A 25,567-nucleotide genomic window follows, 5' to 3' on the forward strand; every position below is an offset into this window, starting at 1 on the left:
GACAACTGTCCTGGGCCCGGTGGCTGCACGGGACAGGGGGTTGTTAGATGGTGCTGGAAGTTGGGCCTGGCCAGAGGTTAGGCCGAACTTCTGCGTTCGGCTGCCGGGCCTATGATTGCCATCGGGCCCCAGTTTTCACCAGCTGCTGCGGGCCTCTCTCTCCTACTGGGCCTCCCACTCACACCGGTAGCTGGGTCTGCCCGGAAATCGTGCCCAACTTCCACATCTGCGCGTGGACCGGAGTGGCACCAGAAGCCTGCGACCACCCCAAGGTGTGTGCGCATTATTGTGTGTGTGTGTGTGGGGGGGGGTATTATATTGTGGGGGGGGGGTATTATTGTGTGTATTATGGGAGGGCAATTATGTGTATGTGTGTGTGGGGGGGGTTGTGTGTGTGTAGCCAAGGAGGAGTGAGTGTGAGGCGTGGGGGATTGAGGAAGCGGGATTGAATAAGTGGGGGGGAATTGAGTGGTAGTGGACGGGGGAGAGTGTGAGAGGAGAGAGGGGGTTTAAGAGAGGGAGTGAGAGAGGGAGAGGTGGGGGAGAGGGTGAGGTGGGGGAGTGAGAGGAAGGGAGGGGAAAAGAGTGAGAGACAGAAGGGGGAGAGAAATACATGGAGTGAGGGGGGAGAGTTAAGGGGGGTGAAAGCGAGGTGTGAAAGAGGGGGAGGGGGGGGCTCTCAAGGCCGCCGCCACAGGGAAGGTGGGGCCAGGTAGAAACTCTAATCCTGGGCCCTGGGAAAGCTGTCGGTGGCTTTGCCAGGTATCATCTGTGTACACATACTGTAACTTTTAGACCGGCTTTAACTAGATACAAGTGGTGGAATCAATCTGTGCTACTGTACATTGAGATGGCAATTTAATTTTTGGGTAACCAAGGTACAAGGTGATCACAATTGATCTGCCCATGGTGACATGCAGCTGCTATGGATGTTGAAGATGTTTGGCTGTGAAACAATGCTTATCCATTTCAATAATACCTAGGACTATTTTCCTTGTTTTATTTTGTAATTTGTAGGGTCTTGGGCGGATCGATCACCACTGCATGAAGCAGCCAGTCAGGGGCGTCTTCTGGGGCTGAAAACGTTACTTTCACAGGTAGGTTGAATAGCCTTCTAGAAGGAGGGTGAATACAGGGTGAATTGAGGGAGCTTCCTCAAATGTATGTATAGTTTGCTATTCTTTTGTAAGAAAGGGGTATGCCTACTTGAACTGGGCATGCTATGTTTTTTATATTTGATTGTAGCAATGTAGTAGTCGCAAAATTAGAAGGACAAAAAAAGATAGGTGTTGTGAGTGGTAGAGCTACTGTTAAGACATGAATCTAAAAAAAGGTGGGAGGCTGACCTGCAGGTCATGTCCATGTGCATCAGAGGATGTGTAGTCAATGCAACTTTGGACTGGCTTGCCAGAATTTTGTGGCATATACAAGAACATTTTAGGTGTAAAAGTCGTCAAATTGGTGACTTGGCTAATCCATCTACCGGTGTTGCAAACACTGGTTCCTAACTATGCCAAGCTAAACCTGCTACTAGACACACATACAGTAACACACAGGGTGTCATTTATCAAAGGGAACTGTCTGCAAAACTTGGAAGAAAATACAATTGGTTTCAATGAAAATGTCCCTTAATTCATTTGGTGCCCTCCCCCACCTCCCCATTTTACAGTAAATAAACTTTTCTACTAACTCCTAAATTTGATTTGATAAATATGTAACATTTTTCAATTTGTGACTTGTTCATTAGCATTTTTACATACATGGTGGAGCCAGATATAGGAATTCCTACGTCCTATTATAATATGTGTTACTCCTCATAATTCCTATACCTTTTTAAAACTGTTTCACAACAGAAAATAACACATACAGGGTTCAGAAAGATGCAATGCCTCAACCTGTCCTAAATCCTAGTATCATTTAATATCTAAATTGAAATGGTTTGTCACTTACATAGCCCCTTTCACCTTTGAATAACTAACTGCTTAACTTCTTAGACCAGGTCCATAGTGCCTTCGCCCGTGCGGAGGCGTGCGCCGCCGTGATGTCACCCGCTTGAAGCTGGTTTTGTTTTGGCCATGGTACATGAGCTGTCCGTGTGCATTTCTGGGGGCGTGCCAGTGACGTCACGGAGCTGGTTCACCCTCATTGGGCGAACCGCTCACGTGACCTGTCTGTCGCACTCAGAAATTAGTGAATGATTTATCATGCAACGCGCGCCCCCTCCTGCTTCCGCCCACATGCCGTATGCATTCGAACACTACCATAAGGCAGTCTGTTTTCTCTGTGTGCGGATGCCTCCGCACGGTCTGCAGTACCATGGCCCAAGCCTTAGACGTGCCCTATAATGCTCTGGAGAGCTCTTTGCCAGATACTAAGCAGCCTAGCAGTAGTTCGAGCTGTAGAGAATTTGGGCAGAGTAAATTGAATCCATAATCCTTGATTTAATTAATTAAAATTATGTTTGCTATCTCCGTTTCTGTATAACATATATATTGTTAGCAGGTTCACGTTATATCCTATTAGCATATAAGTGTTAATAACATAACTATTCTTATAATTATGAACAGCCTCATAAGAACAGAGCTCACCAGGCTAATATTATTTAGTGCATCTATGTCCCTATACGGTTGTTTCCTTAGTTGTTTTTCACAGTGGGTCAACAAAATCTAATAGTACTCTATACTAGCATAAAATAGCATTTAACTTGCTGTTTCCAATACGTGCTAAATAAGAATAGCATGTCTAGGGCTTTTTCAAAGCAGCACATAGAAGCACCAATGAGATAAAGTTGTATTATTGTTAATACATTCCTACTGTACTAGGTATAAAATAAAAGAGCAGAATACAATACAATCTTACAATAATTATAATTTTGTATGTATAAGAATCTTCTGTTGTGACAATAGTTTGTACACTGCCAATAGTAAGTGTCTTTAGTGCTATGTTGTTAGTTCACCTTATTCCTTGTTTCACAAAGATTCCAAAACGTCAGAAGATTGTTGTTCAGCAGACAAAGTTAGTTTATTCTTACAGTGTTACTTACAGATGAAAGTTCAATCAGTGATAATAACGTGCTTTTTCTCTCACATGGTAATGATAGAACAAAGAAACCCTTGTCTCTCAAATGCTGCACAGATGTTATTTGCAGAATAGTCTTGATAGATAGAGAGGTCTTGGAGAAGAGCGAGCGTGTTCTTTCAAATACAACTATATTTATTGATCACTAAATCCACCCCATTTCTCCTCATGGCTTTTCTGTAACAAAGAAACTCCAAACTACTTCAGACTCAAATGTCATACTAGGCCTTGAAATCCTATCCTTAAGCCAACCTCCAACATCTGTTATGCAGTAAACCTTTACTGGTATTCATCTACAGTATTTTGGCTTTCATATGAATTCTGAACCTCAAACCCTCTCATTTAATTGTCTTGATATAAGTTCCCATTCATACATTTTAATACAATAAATGGATTTCTAACTTATGTAAAGCAGCAATCGCCCTACTAATGTTGGTGATTTAGTGAAAACAGGCAGAAAAACTTACCACGCTATTTAGCATGAAGGATGATGAATATGTTACAATACATTATCATCAGTCCTAATGTGCTAACATGTATTTTACTGAAACATGTTATTTATCACAACTAGGGTTACAATGTGAACACAGTGACTATTGATCACGTGACTCCACTGCACGAAGCTTGTTTAGGAGATCACGTTGCATGTGCAAGAACCCTTCTGGAAGCTGGAGCAAATGTAAGTCTGTTATAATAAACCATATATTAGATATTTTATTATAAATTACCATATTTTTATGTTTTACTTAATGAATGAGATAAAAGGTATTAAGCTTAATACTGTTAGTTCATTTCTGTAACATATATTAGGAGCTGTAGTGGGATATTTTCAATAGGAGTTTACTTACGATAGTGACTAGATCTGCACTAGTTTAATGAACAATCCCATTAATATATCAATTCTTTTTTTTTTCTGTTTAATATTGGGTTTACAAGTAATAAAGTGTCACAAGACTGACATTGTACTATTAAACATTCTCTCATCCCCATACACCTCTATCCTTCCAATTATTCAATTTTCATCTTCCACTTAGTGGGATGAAAAATATTGTGAGTATTAAAAAGATACCACTATGGTTATGAAGATCTTATGAATATTTTAACAATTGCATAAGCTAATTTAGGTGCAATGGTAAGTGTGGCTTTTGCACAATAGTCTAATTTAGTTTTAATAATTATGTGGAGGACCACCATCGTTTCTGAAATCTTCTAATTAATGAACACACTTAAATTAGAAATGTAATATATATATTTTTAAAAATAATAGTCCTGAATCTAAACCTCAGCCTTAGTACAGTTATAGAAAATCTACAAACTGCACAAGAGAGAGGCCTAAAGTGAATTTTAAAGAGTTTCAAAGATCACCACTAAAGTCATCTTAGCGTGTTTATTTAAAAATGGTGATTATAGGGGTGTCCAAGGTCTCAAAACATGAAGATATGACACACTGGGCAACTCCATTGTCATTTAAGTGATTGTATTTTACTTCAACATTTTGGTGCTACCAAGGCATCTTTAAATGTGCCTTGGTAGCACTGAAACATTGAAGTAAAACACAATTAGATGCATTACAATGGACTAGCCCCATGTGTCTTATTTTTGAATGCTGTAACAGCAGGTCCTGGCAGAACTTTGCTAACTTTGAGCACCCATTGTTATAAATAAGCTGTCATTTAGTATCCCAGTATCCAAGAAAATGTGTGTTCTACCTGTCTTCTCATCTCAAAACAGGCATCACAGTTGCAACAATGAAAGCAGGAGTCAGCACTGCTCATTTGTTTTTTAATAGTACCTGAAATGAGGGGTTCCCTGGAGCCGGTCTGTGGTGGTCCCAGCTCTGGGGAACCCTTGGCTTACAAAATATTTGGAAGTTTATCCACAGGAAATGAATACTTGCCTAGTGGAATCAAGATGGCCGCCAGGTTCAGCCTCTCACTAACGGTTAATATAAAGCTTAAACGTCATCGGTAGATAACACAACGGCTTTCTATTGGTGACCCTGCAGCTATATTGGTATTTTATTTTGTATCTGAAGCCACCACAAAAAAACGCAACTATCTCAGGCACCAGGGAGTCCTTGGAGGTCTCGTTCAGGCAATACTAAGAAACATTTGAAAGGCTGCATTATTAGGCCGTTTTTACAAAGTCCCAATGGCTGCCATCTTAAATAGACTAGAAAATTTGATTCTACATCATTTCTGCAGAATAAGAACAGAATAAAAACTGAAACGTGTGCAACCTGTAAAAATAAACATATGTAAGAAATAGTCAGACATATGGTTCTGCAGCAGTACATCTTTTGGCTTTTGATGTAAACTCACTAAAGCTACTTTCCTAGCAGCTTGGTTAAGGCAAAATACGGTAATTCATATGGCAAATGTTCTCACTCCCAAAGAAACCCATTTTTTCAGTTGATCAGCATCAATACCATTTTTGTATGCCTTTCGCTCTCTTCGTGTCTCCGTTAACTGCATGATGATTACCATTCATTTTAAGTGCCTGGGGTATTTGCAATGTTCTTGGTTCATGTACTTGTAAATCAGTTTAAAGCACATCTGAAACACTTTACTTCATGTCTACCCTTAGACATCTTGTGATATGTTTTAGGTGAATGCTACAACCATTGATGGAGTGACTCCTTTATTTAATGCATGCTCAAGAGGCAGTGCTAGTTGTGTGGAACTTCTTTTGGAGTATGGTGCAAAAGCTCAATTGGAAACATGTCTTCCTTCACCGACTCATGAAGCTTCAAGTAAAGGTAAGGTGTAACACATCAAAAGACGTGCCACGGCTCACACATGATTCTACCTACTCACTTAGACTCACATTCAATAGGTTGCAAACCCATTATCACATCATTGACAAAGCGAGCCCCATTTAAAATTTGGGGCAGTTAGTATTAAACGCATGAAGAGTGGTCTGAGTATCAAAGGAAAATAGCCACAAAAAATGACACTGCTAATGTGACTTTACCATGTTCATGGGGATGTCTCAAAGTCTCCTAACTCCATAACGGGCAATAATGGTTAGAAAAATCGCTGCACCGGACTTGAAGGAAATCCCATTGGCATCTATCAGATTTTTTTTTCTTGTTAAATCTGATTTGGAGAAATAGGGAGGGAGGCTAATGATCAACTAAAACTACCAGCTCATAGACCAAAGTGTATAAATAATTGTAAATGGGAGGTGCATACGTGGACTAGGGAACAGACAGAAACAAAAAAGAAAATACTAAGGTATTGACTGTAAAGAAATCCACTTTGTTGCACACCACCAAATAATACATAATAAATAATAACACATAACTTTATTAATCAATAGGTTACATAAAACATATATCACTGTACAAGGAGACCAGTGATTAAAATATCCCGCGTGTAGGCGTAACTCCCACCTATGCTTCTTACTGTTGCTGGGTGAAAAAATACCAGGGTAAGAAGACCAAGATGATTGGACAATAAGGATGGTAAACATCACAACCACACAGGTAGATGTGGCCCGGTGGTTATTATAACAATAATACTGTTAATGGCCGGGTCACATACCTCCCGGAAGGTAGACAGATAAGGTCACCAAAAGGGAGACTATGCATGGAGATAAATAATGGCTGATACTAAGCCAATGTGAATAGCAGACCTGGATATAAACAGCACTATACTAGACTGATACTGAACTAGATGTAGTGATCATCCAACCCAAATAAAAGACTGGAATATATTCCAGCAATAATTAGCCAATATGAATATAATGCATACTACATGTAGTTAACAGATTGCCAAAGTATAGATGGACAACACACTGACGATTGGTTACTATAGCATGGCAGAGTAACTACCCTACTATAGGGGATAGTCCGAATAGATGGTAGTACTGTACATCTAATTAAATTAGCTGATAAATCGACTGCGGTATAGGCTGCAGGCTGAATTTAACAATCTAAATCTCCAAAATCAAGGTGAATAGAAAACACCTAATAGTATAACGCCTAATAAATCACAATTTCCCCTGCGAAGCTCCGTAACTGGAGGGAAGTGTGTGTCGGGCACGTCAATTGTGACATCAGACGCCATTATGGTCTGTTTTTATGCTACAGTATTAGGCTTTTTCTATCCACCTTGATTTTGGAGATTTAGATTGTTAAATTCAGCCTACAGCCTATACCACATTCAATTTTTCAGCTAATTTCATTAGCTGTTCTACCATCTATTTGGACTATCCCCTATAGCAGGGTAGTTACTCTGCCATGCTATAGTAATTGTTGACCTTCCACCAATCGTCAGTGAGTTTTCCCTCTATATATTGGCAATCTGTTAACTACATGTAGTATGCTTTATATTCACATTGGCTAATTATTGCTGGGATATATGTCCTTTATTTGGGTTGGCTGATCACTACATCTAGTTCACTATCAGTCTAGTATAGTGCTGTTTATATCCAGGTCTGATATTCACATTGGTTTAGTATCAGCCATTATTTATCTCCATGCATAGTCTCCCTTTTGGTGACCTTATCTGTCTACCTTTAGGGAGGTATGTGACCCGGCCATTAACAGTATTATTGTTATAATAACCACCGGGCCACATCTACCTGTGTGGTTGTGACATTTACCATCCTTATTGTCCAATCATCTTGGTCTTCTTACCCTGGTATTTTTTCACCCAGCATCAGTAAGAAGCATAGGTGGGAGTTACGCCTACACGCGGGATATTTTAATCACTGGTCTCCTTGTACAGTGATATATGTTTTATGTAACCTATTGATTAATACAGTTATCTGTTATTATTTATTATTTGGTGGTGTGCAACAAAGTGGATTTCTTTACAGTTAATACCTTTAGTATTTTCTTTTTTTGTTTAAATCTGATCTGGTTTTAATGTAATTATTGCTGCAGATTTGTATCTGAGAGACCGACAGGACCAAGAAGAACTAAACTGACTTAAAGCTGCAGTTCAAGCTGCCATTTCCAATTTATTTAATTATTTTTTTAAATTCAATATGTGCCTCAATACAATCTGCACACTGACAAGTGATTAGCTACGTTGCAGATCGATCCATTCTCCTGTAAATCGAGCGCTTTGCTCTGGGTTATTTAATTCAGTTAATGCTGCGAAACAGTACCCACGATGCAAAATACTTTGTGGAAGATCATGTGACCAGGCAGTGACTAGATACAATTGGTGCATTGCTAGAGAGAGGGCAGGGCTCAAGAGCCAGAGCCTGTCTCAGAAGGAAAAGGGGTGTGACTTTGTAAATGGTTTCAATAGAAACAAAAATGCTTGCTACATTAGAATACATTAAAAATTGTTTTAAAAAAATGCTATAAATATTTTTTCATAGTACAGAACTGATTTATTTAAAAAAAAAAAAAAAAAATACATGTAGTATATTGCTTGAACTGCAGCTTTAATGCTTGGAAAACCTTACCCTTACAATATTTAGCTATAATAAATGGGGTTTTATTTTTATTTTGGCAGACACTTTCTTCACAGAGAGAAAAAACATAGCTTATGCTTATTTCCAATGGCGATTGATGATAGATGTATACATTTGATCAGCAGTCCAGGTGCAAATCTAATCAGTCATAGAGGCAGATTCCTCAAGCTCTGATGCAGGTTAACACACCCGATCCTGTGTTAACACCCATTGACTTGATTTAACACCGGATTGGGAGCACTAACCTGTCCTAGTGCTTGATGAATTTGATCCATAATTCCATACTAGACAGAGACAAGGAAACAAATTTGCCCTGAGAGAGGCAAGATGATTTATTGCATAGAACTATGGTGGTTATTTTTCAAAACATACTGTCTATGAACTGGAGCAATACACATCAACTGCATCATATTAATGGGAGAAAAAATCTTGTCGCTTTCATTTAATATTGTACATTTTAATGCTGCCTCAAAAAGCGCATTCATTCCACATCTCCAGATGACTTAAAAAAACATACACATGATCTCTTTATGATTATTTTTTTTTCTATGGTCTTAATATTTGAGATCCTTCATATCAGGCACCTGTTTTATAGTAAGAACATGGTGGCAGCTTCTGAAAATGTTGCACATAGATTTTTTTAAATAAATAAACACAATATTATTAAGTAAAGATTATACTGTCCATGATGTATATATTTTTTCTCTGTTTATTTTTCGTACTTGCAGGTTATAGTGAGTGTCTAGATGTATTGATCTCTTGGGGTATAGACGTGGACCAAGACATTCCTCATTTGGGTACTCCTCTTTATCTTGCATGCAAAGCCCAGCAGATCAGTTGTGTAAGAAAGCTCCTGTATGCAGGTACAGTATTCCAGTATGCTGCATTTATCAGTACTGCTGCAGTGTAGTAGCATCTGTCTTATGTATTTATGACAACACATTAAGGTACACTTTTTGCTTACACAATGTGTAACTGTACATAAATGAATGAGTACTTGAGTAGTAATGTGGGTAATACCTTTATACACTTGTTATGACCATGCTGCATATGTACTGATGCCTTTTCCCTGTATCTCACTTTCCATGCCCCGCCCACAACTAGTTCTCAACATTTGCCACCCTAGATTTAATCTTCAACATCTTTTGTATACCCAAACCTGTCTTTCCCTGTTTTTGTCATTGACATCTTCCCCCATTTTCCTGATCTTTATCAGCACGGCCCTTCTGCTGTTTTATTTGGTAAACATAATTTGTTCAGTACTGCTTGACCTGAGGAAGAGATTATTGCCCTTAAAAGCTTATCTTTAACATATGACCTACAGTACCTCAGAAACGCTTATAGAAACAAGTACGATAAAAAAAGTCTGACTGTCCTATTTGTTAGAATTAGAAAGGTAACACAGTAGGGGTACTATTACATATTAAAACAGCAAAATGTGAACATTTCTATGTTGTTTTTTTTTGTATTTGATAATACTGGCTGCATTTTTTTTTTAACTTCTAATGTCACTTTTTAAAAAAATGCTGATTATCCTTTGATTTAGAAAGTCATATCCACTTTCTCTTTTGAAAACACTTTCTGACACAAACCTTTTTGAGCTCTGCCTTTTGGCAACAAAGTATCACAAACAGATCTGTTGCTGTGTTCCAGTGGACAGAGGGGGGGGACAGTGGACAGGAATGGGGGCAGTGGACAGGAGGGGGGGGGACAGTGGACAGGAGGGGGGGACAGTGGACAGGAGGGGGGGGCAGTGGACAAGAGGGGGGGGGCTGTGGACAGGAGGGGGGGGACTGTGGACAGGAGGGGGGGACAGTGGACAGGAGGGGGAGACAGTGGACAGGAGGGGGGGACAGTGGACAGGAGGGGGGGACAGTGGACAGGAGCGGGGGGACAGTGGACAGGAGGGGGGGACAGTGGACAGGAGGGGGGGGACAGTGGACAGGAGGGGGGGACAGTGGACAGGAGGGGGGGTCAGTGTCACACTCACACACACACAGAGTCTCACACACACACACACACACACAGAGAGACACACACACATGTCTCAGTCCCGTGCGGCGCTCAGCGGCGGCCTTCTCGGGCGCAGGCCCCGCCCCCCCGCAGTCCCGTGCGGCACCCTTCTCGGGCGTAGGCCCCGCCCCCTGCAGATCCATACGGCGCCTTTCTCGGGCGCAGGCCCCGCCCCCCACAGATCCATACGGCGCTTTTCTCGGGTGAAGGCCCCGCCCCCCGCAGTTCCATGTGGCGCCGCACCGTACGGGTGAGGTGGGTGGTGTGGTACGGGTGAGTGGTGGGCTTCCCCCGGCCGTCCGTTCCACCCCCTCCTGGCCGTCCGTTCCGCCCCCTCTCGGCCGTCCGTTCCGCCACTTGGTCCCGGCCGGAGGCACAGGGGTGAGGGAGGGGAGGCGGTGTGTGTGTGGTGCTGTGTTGAGGGGAGGCTGGAGGGGCAGGGGTGTGAGGCGGCGGTTTGGGCGGGAGGTGGTGTGTGTGCATGTGCGGCAGTTGAGGCTAGGCACTCGGCACCGCGAAGGAGGAAGGGGGTCCTTCCGGGCGCTGCCATCTTAGGCACTCAGCGCTGCGAGGCAGCTGCAAGCTGCCTGGCCACTGCCTGTCCCCCCGCCGGGGAGGGAGGGGAGTGAGCGACGGTGAGTGAGCGCCGGGGAGGGAGGTGAGTGAGCGCCGGGGAGGGAGGTGAGTGTGATGGTCGGGGGAGAGGACAGAGAGAGAGAGTGTGTGTGTGTGTGTGGCCGAGGGGGAAGAGAGTGGCAGTTGGGTGATGTCAGAGCCACCAATCTGATTGGCCAGAGGCTGAGGACCAATCAGATTCACCGCAGCTAGAACCAACCTTTCAATTTTATATATTAAGATATACAAAAACAAATATACACACATTATATACATTTATTCCATCTGATGCACATGCATACACATATATCCTTCCTTATACACTTTGATACATACACACACATTTACGCTGATATAATACATACATAATGTATACCTTCACCCATTAGACAATTATGAGTAAAACAATGAAAACAGAACAGTATCCCAGTGCAACCATGATGCTTCCATGCATCCCAATACAACCATTAGCTCCCATGAATCTCACTGCCCTCATGACCTCCCAATCCATTGCCCTCTTGATTCCCATGCCTCTGTCTTAGTGCCTTCTTGACTCTTGACTCCCCCCATGCATCCTAGTAGCCCCATCTCATGCTACATCTGTTGCTGCTTCTCCACCCATGCTGAGACATACACACACACACACCACTTTTCCCCCTCCCCCATGTACCTCCGCATGGGGGGGAGGAGAGAGGGGAGCTGGTTTCGGGCCAGGGGACTCACACAGACAGCTGACATCCCGGCTTCTCCAGACTGCATGAGATACTCCCTCCACTCCACCCCCCCCCTCTCACAGACTCAAGAGCTTCTCCTGCACAGGACACAGATCAGCTGCGGGTAAGTCCAGCGTGGGGTTGCCATTGTGACACTGGCTTCAGGGAGAGCTGGGAGCGTTATCCCCTCTCTCCTTATGAGTCCTGATCTGCGGTGTGAGGTGCAAGCTCCAGCTGGAGTCTCACACAATGTCTCTATTCCCTGTGACCTGGACCCAGGCCACAAGGCACTGCGTGGCCATCCGGTCACGGTGAATCAGCACTAGCATATGTTAATGGGGAAGTGTCCCTATCTGGGGTCTTCCCTACAACACTTAACTGGCTGGGACTCAGGACCTAGCTGGTGCCTAAAGAGGGCACGCCTAGGCTTAGTCAAGGAGCCACTTGCTCCGTGGACACTACCTGCTTCCTCACTGGCTCCTTCACGACTGACCTCGCAGGCTTTTGTGCACGGAGGATATCCCTTCCCTCCTTCTCTGCGAGCCCTATTGGTTGGGACTCCCCATGTGGTGTTCCCTCCCTGAGAATCCTGGGACTTGTAGTCCCGTGCGGCATCTTGTGGAGCCACCTAAGATGGCCGACACAACTTACTACTACTGCGCACGCGCGCCTCATTGTTCTCTGCATTCGCGAGGTCTAAGATTGCGGCCCCCGCACTCCCGGCGCAGAGCTCCAGCGGCACAAAGCAGCAGTTCCCCCTCACCAAAGGTAAGGAAGGGGACTCTGCTAGAGGTACTTTTAGTGAGCCATATGAGATAACCCACCAATTAAGCACTCTTTGTAGATCTGCACAGACCCAGGAAGGGTCTTGACCTATTATAAACCTAATATTTTGTATTTTTAAGACAAACAGTTAAGACATTAACCCCTGAAGCACCAGATTAAGTAAAACACTTAAATTTTCCCAGAATTTTCATTACAGAAACATACTACTAAGTGGTACAAAGGTGATATTGTCCCAGATTGCATCAGTTTTACAGCAAAAATGCTGGGGATCATTTATCAAAGTCTCCTGGCTACCAAATTATGAAGGAAAAACATTGCCAATGAGATTTTATTCCTTTGCTAAATCTGATGTACCCATTTTGCCCCAGTATTACAGTTGGAAGACTAATAATTATCCCTGGTCTTCTTTTTTTTTTTTTTTTTTTTTTTTTTTAATCCTTGATAAGCAGGTGACAATTTAGTTTTGTAGTTAAAAACATCAAAGTCAAAGTTGTAAATCCCATTAACATGAGACGGGTATTAAAACAATGAAGAAAGTACAATGTGAATAATGGTTTCATTCAATCCCAGGCGCGGATGTACAGCAGGGCAGGCACTTGGATAGCCCATTACATGCTGCTGCTCAGCAGTCCAGTACCGACATTGTAAACCTGCTGCTGGACTTCGGTGCTGACATCAATGCCAAAAATACAGACCTCAAACGTCCAGTGGATGTTGCTGCTGCAAGAAGTTCAGTGGAAAAGCACTTGCTTTTGTATGAAGGTAGTTGTTTTATGTAGTATTTTTCTTTAGAGTTATAATGCTCAACAGCCAGGCAGTTGCAGAAGCGTGGATACCATTGGTTCTGAAAGTGCAAACTGCACATTTCAGGGGATGAGGAAGCAGGATTTTTCAGGCTTAGGGGGCCCAAAATATTTGTAAACCAAAGCCACCATTTCACTAGTTCCTCCTCATTGTAGTTAGATTCTTGTGGCATTGTATGAATGAAAAAAACTTCACTTAGATTTTTATACTAAAAGTATTTTCTTTTGGAACTTATTGAAAAAAAAAAAATGAAAATCTAACCTGTACCCATACACCTCAGGCACTGATTTCCAATTATATCAAAATAAATCAGACTTTATTGATGAACTATTTAATGAACATAAAAAGATAAAAATGCGATGCACGTGGGGCCAAAATGTTGCAACTTACCTTCATATATTGGTACATTGAGCATTATTCATTAAATAATTAATAATAATAATAACAATTGTTTGTTCTTGTACAGCGCTGATAGTTTTACGTAGTGCTTTACAGAGACATTTTGCAGACACAGTCCCTGTCCCGTAGCGCTTACAATCTATGCTTTTGGTGCCTGAAGCACAGGGAGATAAAGAGACTTGCCCAAAGTCACAAGGATACTCAGTGCCAGTCAGTGTCTTTACTCACTGAGCCACTCCTTAACTCCGTATTTATTAATCTCTTATCACAAGTCCAAATTGTGCGGTGTAAATTACATTTTTTGACCAGGTGTACTTCCGCTATGCAATTCTGTACAGTATGCAAATGAGCCAAACTCGCAAAATTCATCTTCTTGGGCTATTCCTTAAACTGCGAGCTTGCAGATCGGCCACAAAGTCGCATCCAGAAATCTCGCCTCCATCAGATCATAGAAACTATTAGCATTATAATTATCACAACATTTTTACATTCTCCAATAGAATAGTTGAAGCATTGCATAGGTAATATATATCAGTCTTTATTTTAAATACAACGCTCTAAACTTAATATTTGTTATGTTGAGCGAACAATGCACAACACTATCGCTAGATTGTTTATTTTTTGTAGACAAATTAAAAACATAACTGAATTAGCCAAAAATCTACACTGCCTGATTCTGTGTGGCACCATTCAGAGTTACAACTAGAACTATTTTTTTTATGTCATTCCTTAAATTAAATACAACAAATTATCACAGTTAGTTGTACTGTTCACTGTCTACTTGTGATTAATTGCTCCAACGTGAAGTGACTAACCAGTGTTCTTGCATTTATTTTATTTTAGCCACTCCATGTTCTCTCTGTCAGTTATGCAGATTATGCATCCGAAACTGCATAGGAGGATCCAGATTGCATCTTGTTCCACAGCTCCAGTTGCCAACAATACTGAAAGATTTCTTGCAGTATCGAGAAAGTATAAGAAACTTTTAATGATCTGGATGCCTTATGTATGTTAAATATATTGTAAAAGACCATATATATTTTAGCAAAATAGCTTAATGTCTGTACAGATTATATTTAGTTCTGTACATTTATAGATCATAAAATGCAGTTGCCATTTGAAAGTATATTTTGCTTTCATCACAATGTTTGTTATATATTTTTAAAATATGTTTGCATTCATGTAGTCAATGCTTTTTGATTGCCTACTGCATTCAAGTCCCCAAAAATATGTACCCACTGCCAATAGTTCCTTGCTATTGTGAAGGTAGCAATTTTTTAATTGGGATTTAGATTCATATTTATTCAGCGGTGCTCTGCCATAGCACCTTCTGGTGTCAAGACACCCTATGGCCCAATCATGTATTGGTTATGTCCTCAATTTTGCTTATTTTAATGTTATATATATATACAGTTGTGTGAAAAAGAAAGTACACCCTCTTTAATTTCTATGGTTTTACATATCAGGACATAATAACAATCATCTGTTCCTTAGCAGGTCTTAAAATTAGGCAAATACAACCTCAGATGAACAACAACACATGACATATTACACTGTGTAATGATTTATGTAACAAAAATAAAGCCAAAATGGAGAAGCCATGTGTGAAAAACTAAGTACTGCATACCTTATGATTCAATAGCTTGTAGAACCACCTTTAGCAGCAATAACTTGAAGTAATCGTTTTCTGTATGACTTTATCAGTCTCTCACATCGTTGTGGAGGAATTTTGGCCCACTCTTCTTTACAACGTTGCTTCAGTTCATTGAGGTTTGTGGGCATTTGTTTATGCACAGCTCTCTTAAGGTCCAGCCACAGCATTTCAATCGGATTGAGGTCTGGACTTTGACTGGGCCATTGCAACACCTTGATTCTTTTCTTTTTCAGCCATTCTGTTGTAGATTTGCTGGTATGCTTGGGATCATTGTCCTGTTGCATGACCCAATTTCGGCCAAGCTTTAGCTGTCGGACAGATGGCCTCACATTTGACTCTAGAATACTTTGGTATACAGAAGATTTCATGGTCGACTCAATGACTGCAAGGTTCCCAGTTCCTGTGGCTGCAAAACAAGCCCAAATCATCAACCCTCCACCACCGTACTTGACAGTTGGTATGAGATGTTTGTGCCGATATGCTGTGTTTGGTTTTCGCCAAATGTGGTGCTGTGCATTATGGCCAAATATCTCCACTTTGGTCTCGTCTGTCCAAAGGACATTGTTCCAGAAATCTTGTGGTTTGTTCAGATGCAACTTTGCAAACCTAAGCCGTGCTGCCATGTTCTTTTTAGAGATAAGAGGCTTTCTCCTGGCAACCCTTCCAAACAAACCATACTTGTTCAGTCTTTTTCTAATTGTACTGTCATGAACTTTAACATTTAACATGCTAACTGAAGCCTGTAGAGTCTGAGATGTAACTCTTTGTTTTTTTTTGCAATTTCTCTGAGCATTGCACGGTCTGACCTTGGGGTGAGTTTGCTGGGACGTCCACTCCTGGGAAGATTGGCAACTGTCTTGAATGTTTTCCACTTTTGAATAATCTTTCTCACTGTAGAATGATGGACTTTAAATAGTTTGGAAATGGCCTTATAACCCTTCCCAGATTGATGGGCAGCAACAATTGCTTCTCTAAGATCATTGCTGATGTCTTTCCTCCTTGGCATTGTGTTAACACACACCTGAATGCTCCAGACCAGTAAACTGCTAAAACTTCAGCTTCTATAGAGGTGGTCACACTTGCTGATGATAAATTAATCAAGGGCATTTGATTAACAGCACGTCTGCTACTTAGCATCTTAATTCCTATGGAAGCAGTAAGGGTGTACTTAGTTTTTCACACATAGCTTCTCCATTTTGGTTTTATTTTTGTTAAATAAGTCATGACACAGTGTAATAAGTCATGTGTTGTTGTTCATCTGAGGTTGTACTTACCTAATTTTAAGACCTGCTAAGGAACAGTTGATTGTTATTATGTCCTGGTATGTAAAACCATGGAATTCAAAGAGGGTGTTCTTTTTTTTCTCTCACACCACTGTATATATGTAAGTGAATGAGCTTTAACGGGTCTTATATATCATAGCACCACTGGGCCATGATCTCTATTCAAATGAATGTAGCTGAAATCTTCCAGATCAAGGGGGATACAACTTCCTAGCATATTTAATAAAGGCCTTTGATAAATCACTCCATAAGTGCATAACAGTTTTGCCCCTGCCCTGACAGAGGGGCCTTTAATCATGGCTATAAGGGGCCCAATCTGTCTAACAAATCTGCTGTTCTTATTGTTATAGCCCTACATTTTCCCGTTTCTATTTACCTTACCCTTTTATCACAACTTGTCGAGAATTTGCCATATCAATATAAGAATTGCGTTGTCTTTCGGTTTTGCCTAGCTTTACATTCTAATTACTCCCTTCCCGATATCTTCTCCTTTTTATGTTCACTTGTATTTTCCACCTCACTTCTTGCTCTCTATTGCACACAAAAGTCTGATAAATAACCTTTACCTCCCGAAATGATCTTCTTTTTGTGTGAAAAAAATTGAGAAATCTTGGCGAATTGTGTAAAAAATTGAGTTTTGTATTATAATGATCTTTATGTATTTATAAAGCAGTAAAGCATATAAACGAGACAACTTTGTACAGCAGGGCCCCGCTTCTCGGTGCTCCGCTTACTGGCGATTTTCACTACGTGGCGGGCCTCTGGAACGGATCCCGCCGTATACCCGGGGCCCTCCTGTATTAACAAGCAACATCTATGTTGTGAAGCATAGCTTATTAGTGGTTGCATCACATGATAATTCCCCCTGCTAAGGATCCTCTCTAAATATAGTACTCCTATTAATAATACTGTTCAATATAAGGGACCATCTACAAAATATACTATCTAATACATTGTATAGATCTTCCCTCACAAGAAAACAACCAACCCAACAGAGATATATAAAACTCTTCTGCAGTACATACACAACTATTTTTGACTCGCACTGTTTATTTCCTTTTCAAACTGCCTGTCACCTGTTAAGAAGTCTCAATGAATCTTTCAGGGCATTCATTTCAATGGCTGATCTTCTATGTTGGCCCTTCACTGAATCGAGTTGACATCTTGTTGCATGCCCTTTTTCTCATGATCAGTTTCAGGTATTATATTGGAAGGGTCCTCATTGGCTGTCGGTGTATCTTACTTTTATCCTAGGGTCCCCTTCGATTTCTGAGAAATGTGTCCTCCTGATCTGTGTGGACGATATAGGAACTTGGTTCCACTTGTTTCATTGTACAGTACATCTCTGGCCCCCAGTACTATGCAATTCCACAAACTCAAGATTCTTGGTTAAGCTGTGTAAGATTTCTGCTGTTCTTGCATCTCTTTTTTTGTTTATTGTCTTTCAGCAAGTTTTCAATGATTGGTAAATTTGACCTTTTCCTTCTCCAAGAGTGGGATAGATTAGATCTCTCCAAACATTGCACTCAACCCTCCAGATACTAAACATAAAGTAGTTCCAACCCAGTGGATGTAGATAATTTAAATTAAAACTTAATTTTTATTTGCAAATACAATTTAAAAAAAACTATTAAAAAAAGATATAGAATAAAAAATGTCTGATTTTGTGTGATGTGCCACCAAATCTAGTAGAGGACTTTGTGTGGCTACAGTACACAGGAGTAGGTGGCTCCTCTCCAGTCTATTGGCAACATTTAAGTGGGAAAATTACTGCAAGATAGGTAGCTTACAAAAATGGTAGACAATAATATATCTCTCTACTGACACCAATATAGGATGCAAAATAAATATAGTGTCGAGTAGAGCACCAAATAATATGTAATTGTTGGCAGATCCCAACCACAGTTATCTTTTACTCCCACTGCTACACTAGATATTTATATCACATATACATACCAGGGTCGCTTCAGTGTATTGCTTGATTCCCATCAAGGAAAAATAAGGAGCAGACAATTTGTTTCATATCTTTCTTTTTATTAGTATCTGTAAATAAAAAAAGTTTTATCTTAACTATGTACATTCACTAGGGTGTGACTGTTAGATCTGGTCTATCCTGCTCTCTGATTTCTATGCGTGTTTGCCCTCTCCTCTCTGCACCACCCTCAATATATTTTTATTTCTATACTGTTCACCAGCTGAGCAAGGCCACTGTTCTCTCTCTTTACAGTATTGTGTGCTTTGGGAAATTAATAAAGCTCTATACAAATACATTTTTTTTTTATACAGTATAAGGTTTCTTATTCTCCGGAGTGATCTTTCCACCAATCTGTTAAATTGAGGGTAATTTGGACAACATATGTAATAAAAATCCTAATCCTTGGCACATTGACCAAATTCAGCACTGGAAAACTCTGGCCCATTATTATTGAAGACTTCATCTGGAATAACATGTCAGGCAAATATGCCCTTTATATTTTAGTGTACAAATTTATGGATATAAAGAATTATAATCTGTGATTATTAAATAGTCCCTAGATAAATAAATCAGTGCCTACCTTCTCATAAACTCTGAGTGAGATTTCAGAGGTTTTAGCATTGATATTATCATTGTCTTGATTAATTGCTGGCCAATACATCACTTTACATGCTTTTTTTTCTTTTTCACTTCTCTAGTCCTAAATGAACCTCATGCACGCTTTGCGCCATTTCTTTTTGAAGGCTCATCTGTATTAAAATTTTACTGCACTTCAAAATGATTCCTTCTAGCACTGAATGTTCCTGTCTCCAGTTCCAGTAGTCACTTACACTTGTAGAGCAAATTTCTTTTTCATCAGGCCCCCCCACCCCTTTGATTATGTCTTCTGCAAGATCTTTAGTAAGGACGGCTGGGAGTATGGCAGCGCTTCGTACCGCCTCTGAGCTGGTATCTCCTCCTGCTACTACGCGATGCCACAATGTCTTTACGATGTGAAGTCAAGTGATGACATCACGTGCACGGGGGCCTTTTGCCCGCCCTCTTGTTGTGATGTTGCATCATCAAGGCAATGCGTGGTAGCAGGAAGAGATGACGGCACTTAGAGGCCCTGCACTCTCCACCAGCCCAACTCCGGTAATCATAGTTTAAATGTTGCTGTGGTTATTTTAACCACAACATTTAAACTATTTACGGAAGTTGGGCCGGGAAGAGTGCAGGGCCTCTGTAAGAGTGGGGCCAGGTGCAATCACACTGATGGCACAGCCATCAAGCCGGCCCTCACTCTCATCCTTCTGTTTCTTGTTTGATTCTTTCAAATTGATGTTTAGCTAAGGGGATTGACTTTACAATTATGCTTGCATAATGATTGAGCCATTGCTCTAGACCGTGCATCTGCTGTAAACATTAGTTTTCCTAGCATAATAGTGCAACTAAATTATCATTCTTTAAATCCTCAAAGTGCAGTCATTCAGTGGCTCAAAATACAAAGCTGTCAGGGGTTTGTGATCTGTTTCTATTTCCACCATTTAGCCATAGTTACATAGTAGATGAGGTTGAAAAAAGACATGCATCCATCAACCTATGCTACATTTAGACAACAGATACTTTATCCTATATCTATACTTACTTATTGATTCAGAAACACAGAACACCTGGGCGCTCTCTTTCCAATGGTAGAGTACAATCAAATAACAAGTAACAAAGAGATACCACCTTCTTAAGGGAGACCACAAGTATCCCTAAGATTGGAGTTTCCTCCTGAGGCTCAACCCCATCAGGATCTATCCAGGATCCTTAACATAGACAAAAAACACAAGAAAATAGGGGAGCACAAGGTGAACAGTAACGTATACTGTATATGACTCCTGTATGGAGTTTAACACAAAGTGTGGCAGGTGTATTAAAATCTTTAAAAAATGGTGAGGTAGTACGTACTTAGCTTGGTGCTCAAGCGGTTAAATGCCCCAGTCAAAGCACCAGTGCCACTACCCCAAAAAGCCAATAAAGAGGTGAATGGGTATATAAATAAATATATAAATATGAATATCACTCACATGGCCCTGTGTGAGCACGGGTATACTAAAGGTTTATTTTCCTTCTGTGTAGTGGAATACGCCAGGGCAGGGTTCCCCCTCAGTCCCGTTGTATTATGTGGTAAGTGATGGGCAATCCTCCCCTCGGTATAGATGTATACAGATACAACCAAATTCAGTAAATTGAAGAATGGTAAGGTACTCTATATTTGGCTAGGTACTCAAGGGTTTTAATTGACCCAGTTAAAGCACCAGTACCCAAAATACCAATGGTCAATAAAGAGGTGAATAGATGTATATAAATATATATATGAGTATCACTCACACGGCTCTGTGTGGGTGCTGGTATAACAGATGTTTCTTTTCCCTTCTGTGTGTTGGAATATATAAAGTAAAAACCAGGGGAGCGAAAATGCTGTTGGAATATGCCAGAACAGGGTTCTCCCTCAGTGTCCGCGTCCCAGTGTATGGTAGGTGGTAGGCAATATTTCCCTCAGTAGGATGTGTGCAGATACAACCAAGTTGAGTAAATAGTCAACACTTTATTACATAAAAATATATATGAATTCGCACTTACAGCTAAAAAAAGAAGACCGCGGTGGCACCAGAGTAATCCGTTTCGGCGTCTGCTGCAGGTTGGGTCCCTGCTTCCGCATCTGGATTCAGGGCTGTGACATCAGCTTCGCTACGGTGGCCGCTTCTGGTCAGAACAAAGAGCTATGCGTTTCGCCTATACCTAGGCTTTGTCAGGCTTGTATGAAGTCAAACAGGGTCTTCTCCCGATACTTAAGGCGATGTGATCCAATTAGTCCTTGATTAGGAACCCCTTCAGCTGTGACGCAATGGCCCATAGCTGAATACGCTATTCCTCATTTGCATGTCCTAATGGGTTGAGCTATCTGAAGGTATTGCGTAATGATCTCAGTCCATGCAGACTCATTAGAGCCACTCCCCCTCCTTTCAGCATGCAGTAAAATACTGGCTGCAGGATGACCATAAATTTACACTGTTGGTACGCATACAGAAACATTCAGTGACGATAACAGTGAGATGGTAATAGTGAGATCTTGGCAATCAAATGTTATGATGTTAAAACATTTAAAGGATAACAACAAATCACAAAGATATCTAGAGACTAACAATAAAAAATAATAAATAATAAAAGATAATAAAAACCACAATGGAGAATGTCACAACATTTGAAAATGGACCCAGCTTATTTAAGCCTTAATTCATGAGTATGGAGTAGAGATCTTAAGTCTCCAAATGGGAGGAAGTTCACAATCTATAAGAAAACATAGATATTAGACAGTTATAATGCCAGTGTGTGTATGCAATAGAAGGATAAAAACCTGCATAGAGAGCCCCATTAATGCTTGAGGTATCTATGAGATCAGCATAATGTAAACATGCTTTAAAAGGGGTCCTGCCCAAATAGAACTTTGAATCTACCGGGTGAATTTTTTTAAATTAAAACTTATACATTAATTAAAAATGTGTGTAGCAGATCTATAAAAACAATTATTAAAAGTAAAAGTGCAGAGGATATGTGGAACAAGGCGATATATGACAATATAAAATAAAGAACAATATAAAAATAAAATATATATAGTCATGTGAAAAAGAAAGTACACCCTCTTTGAATTCCATGGTTTTACATATCATGACATAATAACAATCATCTGTTTCTTAGCAGGTCTAAAAATTAGGTAAATACAACCGCAGATGAACAACAACACATGGCATATTACACCGTGTCATGATTTATTTAACAAAAATAAAGCCAAAATGGAGAAGCTATGTGTGAAAAACTAAGTACACCCTTAATGCTTCCATAGAAATTAAGATGCGAAGTAGCAGACAGGTGCTGCTTATCAAATGCCCTTGATTAATATATCATCAGCAAGTGTGACCACCTCTATAAAAGCCAAAGTTTTAGCAGTTTGCTGGTCTGGAGCATTCAGGTGTGTGTTAACACAATGCCAAGGAGGAAAGATATCAGCAATGATCTTAGCGAAGCAATTGTTGCTGCCATCAATCTGGGATGGGTTATAAGGCCATTTCCAAACTATTTAAAGTCCATCATTCTACAGTGAGAAAGATTATTCAAAAGTGGAAAACATTCAAGACAGTTGCCAATCTTCCCAGGAGTGGACGTCCCAGCAAATTCACCCCAAGGTCAGACCGTGCAAAGCTCAGATAAATTGCAAAAAAAAACAAGAGTTACAGTACATCACAGACTCTAAAGGCCTCAGTTAGCTTGTTAAATGTTAAAGTTCATGACAGTACAATTAGAAAAAGACTGAATAAGTATGGTTTGTTTGGAAGGGTTGCCAGGAGAAATACTCTTCTCTCTAAAAAGAACATGGCAGCACGGCTTAGGTTTACAAAGTTGCATCTGAACAAACCACAAGACTTCTGGAACAATGTACTTTGGACAGACGAGACCAAAGTGGAGATGTTGGCCATAATGCACAGCGCAACGTTTGGCGAAAACCAAACACAGCAAATCAGCACAAACACTTCATACCAACTGTCAAGCACGGTGGTGGAGGGGTGATGATTTGGGCTTGTTTTGCAGCCACAGGACCTGAGAACCTTGCAGTCATTGAGTCGACTATGAACTCCTCTGTATACCAAAGTATTCTAGAGTCAAATGTGAGGCCATCTGTCCGACAGCTAAAGCTTGGCCGAAATTGGGTCATGCAACAGATGCAAACACAGAGTAGGTAGCGCTAACTATATAAAGGAAATAACCCTAATGAGAGGAATAACCTCACATAGGGGGCTGCCTAAATACTAAAACTGACCCCCTGGTCAGATAACAAAACAAGAAAAAATATAGTATTAAAAAGGCGCCGGCAGATAAAGGATATATTCACCAACAGGAAGAAACCGATAGGGATTCCAGACGGTAGAGATGTGCTTAAAGAAAATGTAAAGAAACACAAAACATAGTGTAATACTGTAGGTAAAAAACAAACAACATATAATGTAACACTAATACTAAATAAATATTTTTAATAAGTATTTTTTAATACTATATTTTTTCTTGTCATGCAACAGGACAATGATCCCAAGCACACCAGCAAATCTACAATAGAATGGCTGAAAAAGAAAAGAATTAAGGTGTTGCAATGGCCCAGTCAAAGTCCAGACCTCAATCCGATTGAAATGCTGTGGCGGGACCCTAAGAGAGCTGTGCATATACAAATGCCTGCAAACCTCAATGAACTGAAGCAACGTTGTAAAGAAGAGTAGGCCAAAATTCCTCCACAACGATGTGAGAGACTGATAAAGTCATACAGAAAACGATTACTTCAAGTTATTGCTGCTAAAGGTGGTTCTACAAGCTATTGAATCTTAAGGTGTACTTAGTTTTTCACACATGGCTTCCCCATTTTGGCTTTTTTTTTGTTAAATAATTCATGACATGGTGTATTATGTCATGTGTTGTTGTTCATCTGAGGTTGTATTTACCTAATTTTAAGACCTGCTAAGGAACAGATGATTGTTATTATGTCCTGATATGTAAAACCATGGAATTCAAAGAGGGCGTACTTTCTTTTTCACATGACTGTATAGCTAGAGTAGCTGTGTGTATTAACCCTGGTTGCATATAGAAGTCACATGCTCACTTGTATGCTGCTCGTGACAGATGGTATATGGGGACGGATTAAGGTGAGATATTGTTAATTTGAGGGACCTTTGCTAAGGTAAAAAGTGGGCCAGCTTGAGAGCTGTGTATTAACCCTTGCACCGTATGCAGGTCACGTGCTCACAGATGTGCCATACGTTAGTCAGTATATTATAAGAGAAGAAATACGGGCGCTCAAGTATTGGTAGTGAGAGGGTACTTAGCTGCCGGTGCTCTATATCCTGGGAATTACAAGGGTCCCAGAAAAAGCCAGATATGCAAAAAGGAGGCAGGCACATGGTCTTAAGCAAAAAGATTTAATGTGCTATAAAGATTTATAGCACATTAAATCGTTTTGCTTAAGTCTGTGTGCCTGCCTCCTTTTTGCATATCAGTATATTAAAACTAATTAAATATGGCATTAAGTATTGAATAACAACAACAAAAAAACAGTAACTATTATCTAATAATACTGAACTGATTTATTTAAAAAAACAAAAACACAAATGTAGGATATTGCATGAATTGCTCCTTTAATTCAATAAACTTGTATCTAATATTGTATGTATTAAAATGGTTTTAAAAAAATGGTGTGTGTTGAACATATGCATTTTAAGTGAAACTTCTTTGTGTTTCCTCACAGAAATTGTAATTATACTGTGAAAGTCTTTAATTCAAGCAAAAACATCAAAATGAAAATACTATTTAATTGGCAAAGCACAAAGAAGTTGAAGAACGTACGTGCGTGTTTGACTCATGTTTTTTTTTATTTTGATTATATGTAGGACTTTGAAAGAGGAAGATTCAGAAGTCATGCCATATTCTTTATTCTTGATAAAGCGTACATTGTGCATCCTGTTAAGATAATTCTGCTTAATACATATTTCCACTTATACATGTACAGTAGGGCCCCGCTTCTCGGCGATCCGCCAAACGGCAGTACTGTTTCATGACTGTAGTCATGTTTCCAAAAATGTGCAGAAGGGGGCAGCCGAGTCCGCTGCATTCTGGGATGGCGTAGGAGGAAGAAGAGACAGGAAATTGCTGGTGGACATAGCATTTGTGCGCTTTGCACAGGGTCCAGGGAGTGAGAGGGGGACTGAGAGGACAGGGTCCGGGGGTGAGACGGGGACTGCGAGAACAG

At 40.5% G+C, this 25,567-nt stretch overlaps 1 protein-coding gene across 4 annotated transcripts in view; it reads left to right on the top strand.

Moving 5' to 3' along the window:
* ASB5 (ankyrin repeat and SOCS box containing 5) overlaps positions 1 to 24,721 on the top strand; it is a 65,013-nt gene extending 40,292 nt beyond the window's left edge. The window contains exons 2-8 of one of the 4 annotated variants that reach the window (XM_075611020.1): positions 1,018 to 1,097; positions 3,650 to 3,757; positions 5,686 to 5,836; positions 9,240 to 9,374; positions 13,209 to 13,400; positions 14,685 to 14,847; positions 23,853 to 24,721. In XM_075611020.1, coding sequence (XP_075467135.1) covers positions 1,018 to 1,097; positions 3,650 to 3,757; positions 5,686 to 5,836; positions 9,240 to 9,374; positions 13,209 to 13,400; positions 14,685 to 14,830 — 812 coding nt within the window. In that variant the 3' untranslated portion in view covers positions 14,831 to 14,847; positions 23,853 to 24,721. Of the gene's footprint in view, positions 1 to 1,017; positions 1,098 to 3,649; positions 3,758 to 5,685; positions 5,837 to 9,239; positions 9,375 to 13,208; positions 13,401 to 14,684; positions 16,720 to 23,852 lie in introns of those variants that run through there. The other 3 variants (XM_075611011.1, XM_075611029.1, XM_075611038.1) reach the window with 3 other exon arrangements.
* The last annotated feature ends 846 nt before the right edge of the window (positions 24,722 to 25,567 follow it).

This window comes from Ascaphus truei, chromosome 1 (assembly GCF_040206685.1).
Source record: "Ascaphus truei isolate aAscTru1 chromosome 1, aAscTru1.hap1, whole genome shotgun sequence".
In the NCBI taxonomy this organism is placed as follows: domain Eukaryota; kingdom Metazoa; phylum Chordata; class Amphibia; order Anura; family Ascaphidae; genus Ascaphus; species Ascaphus truei.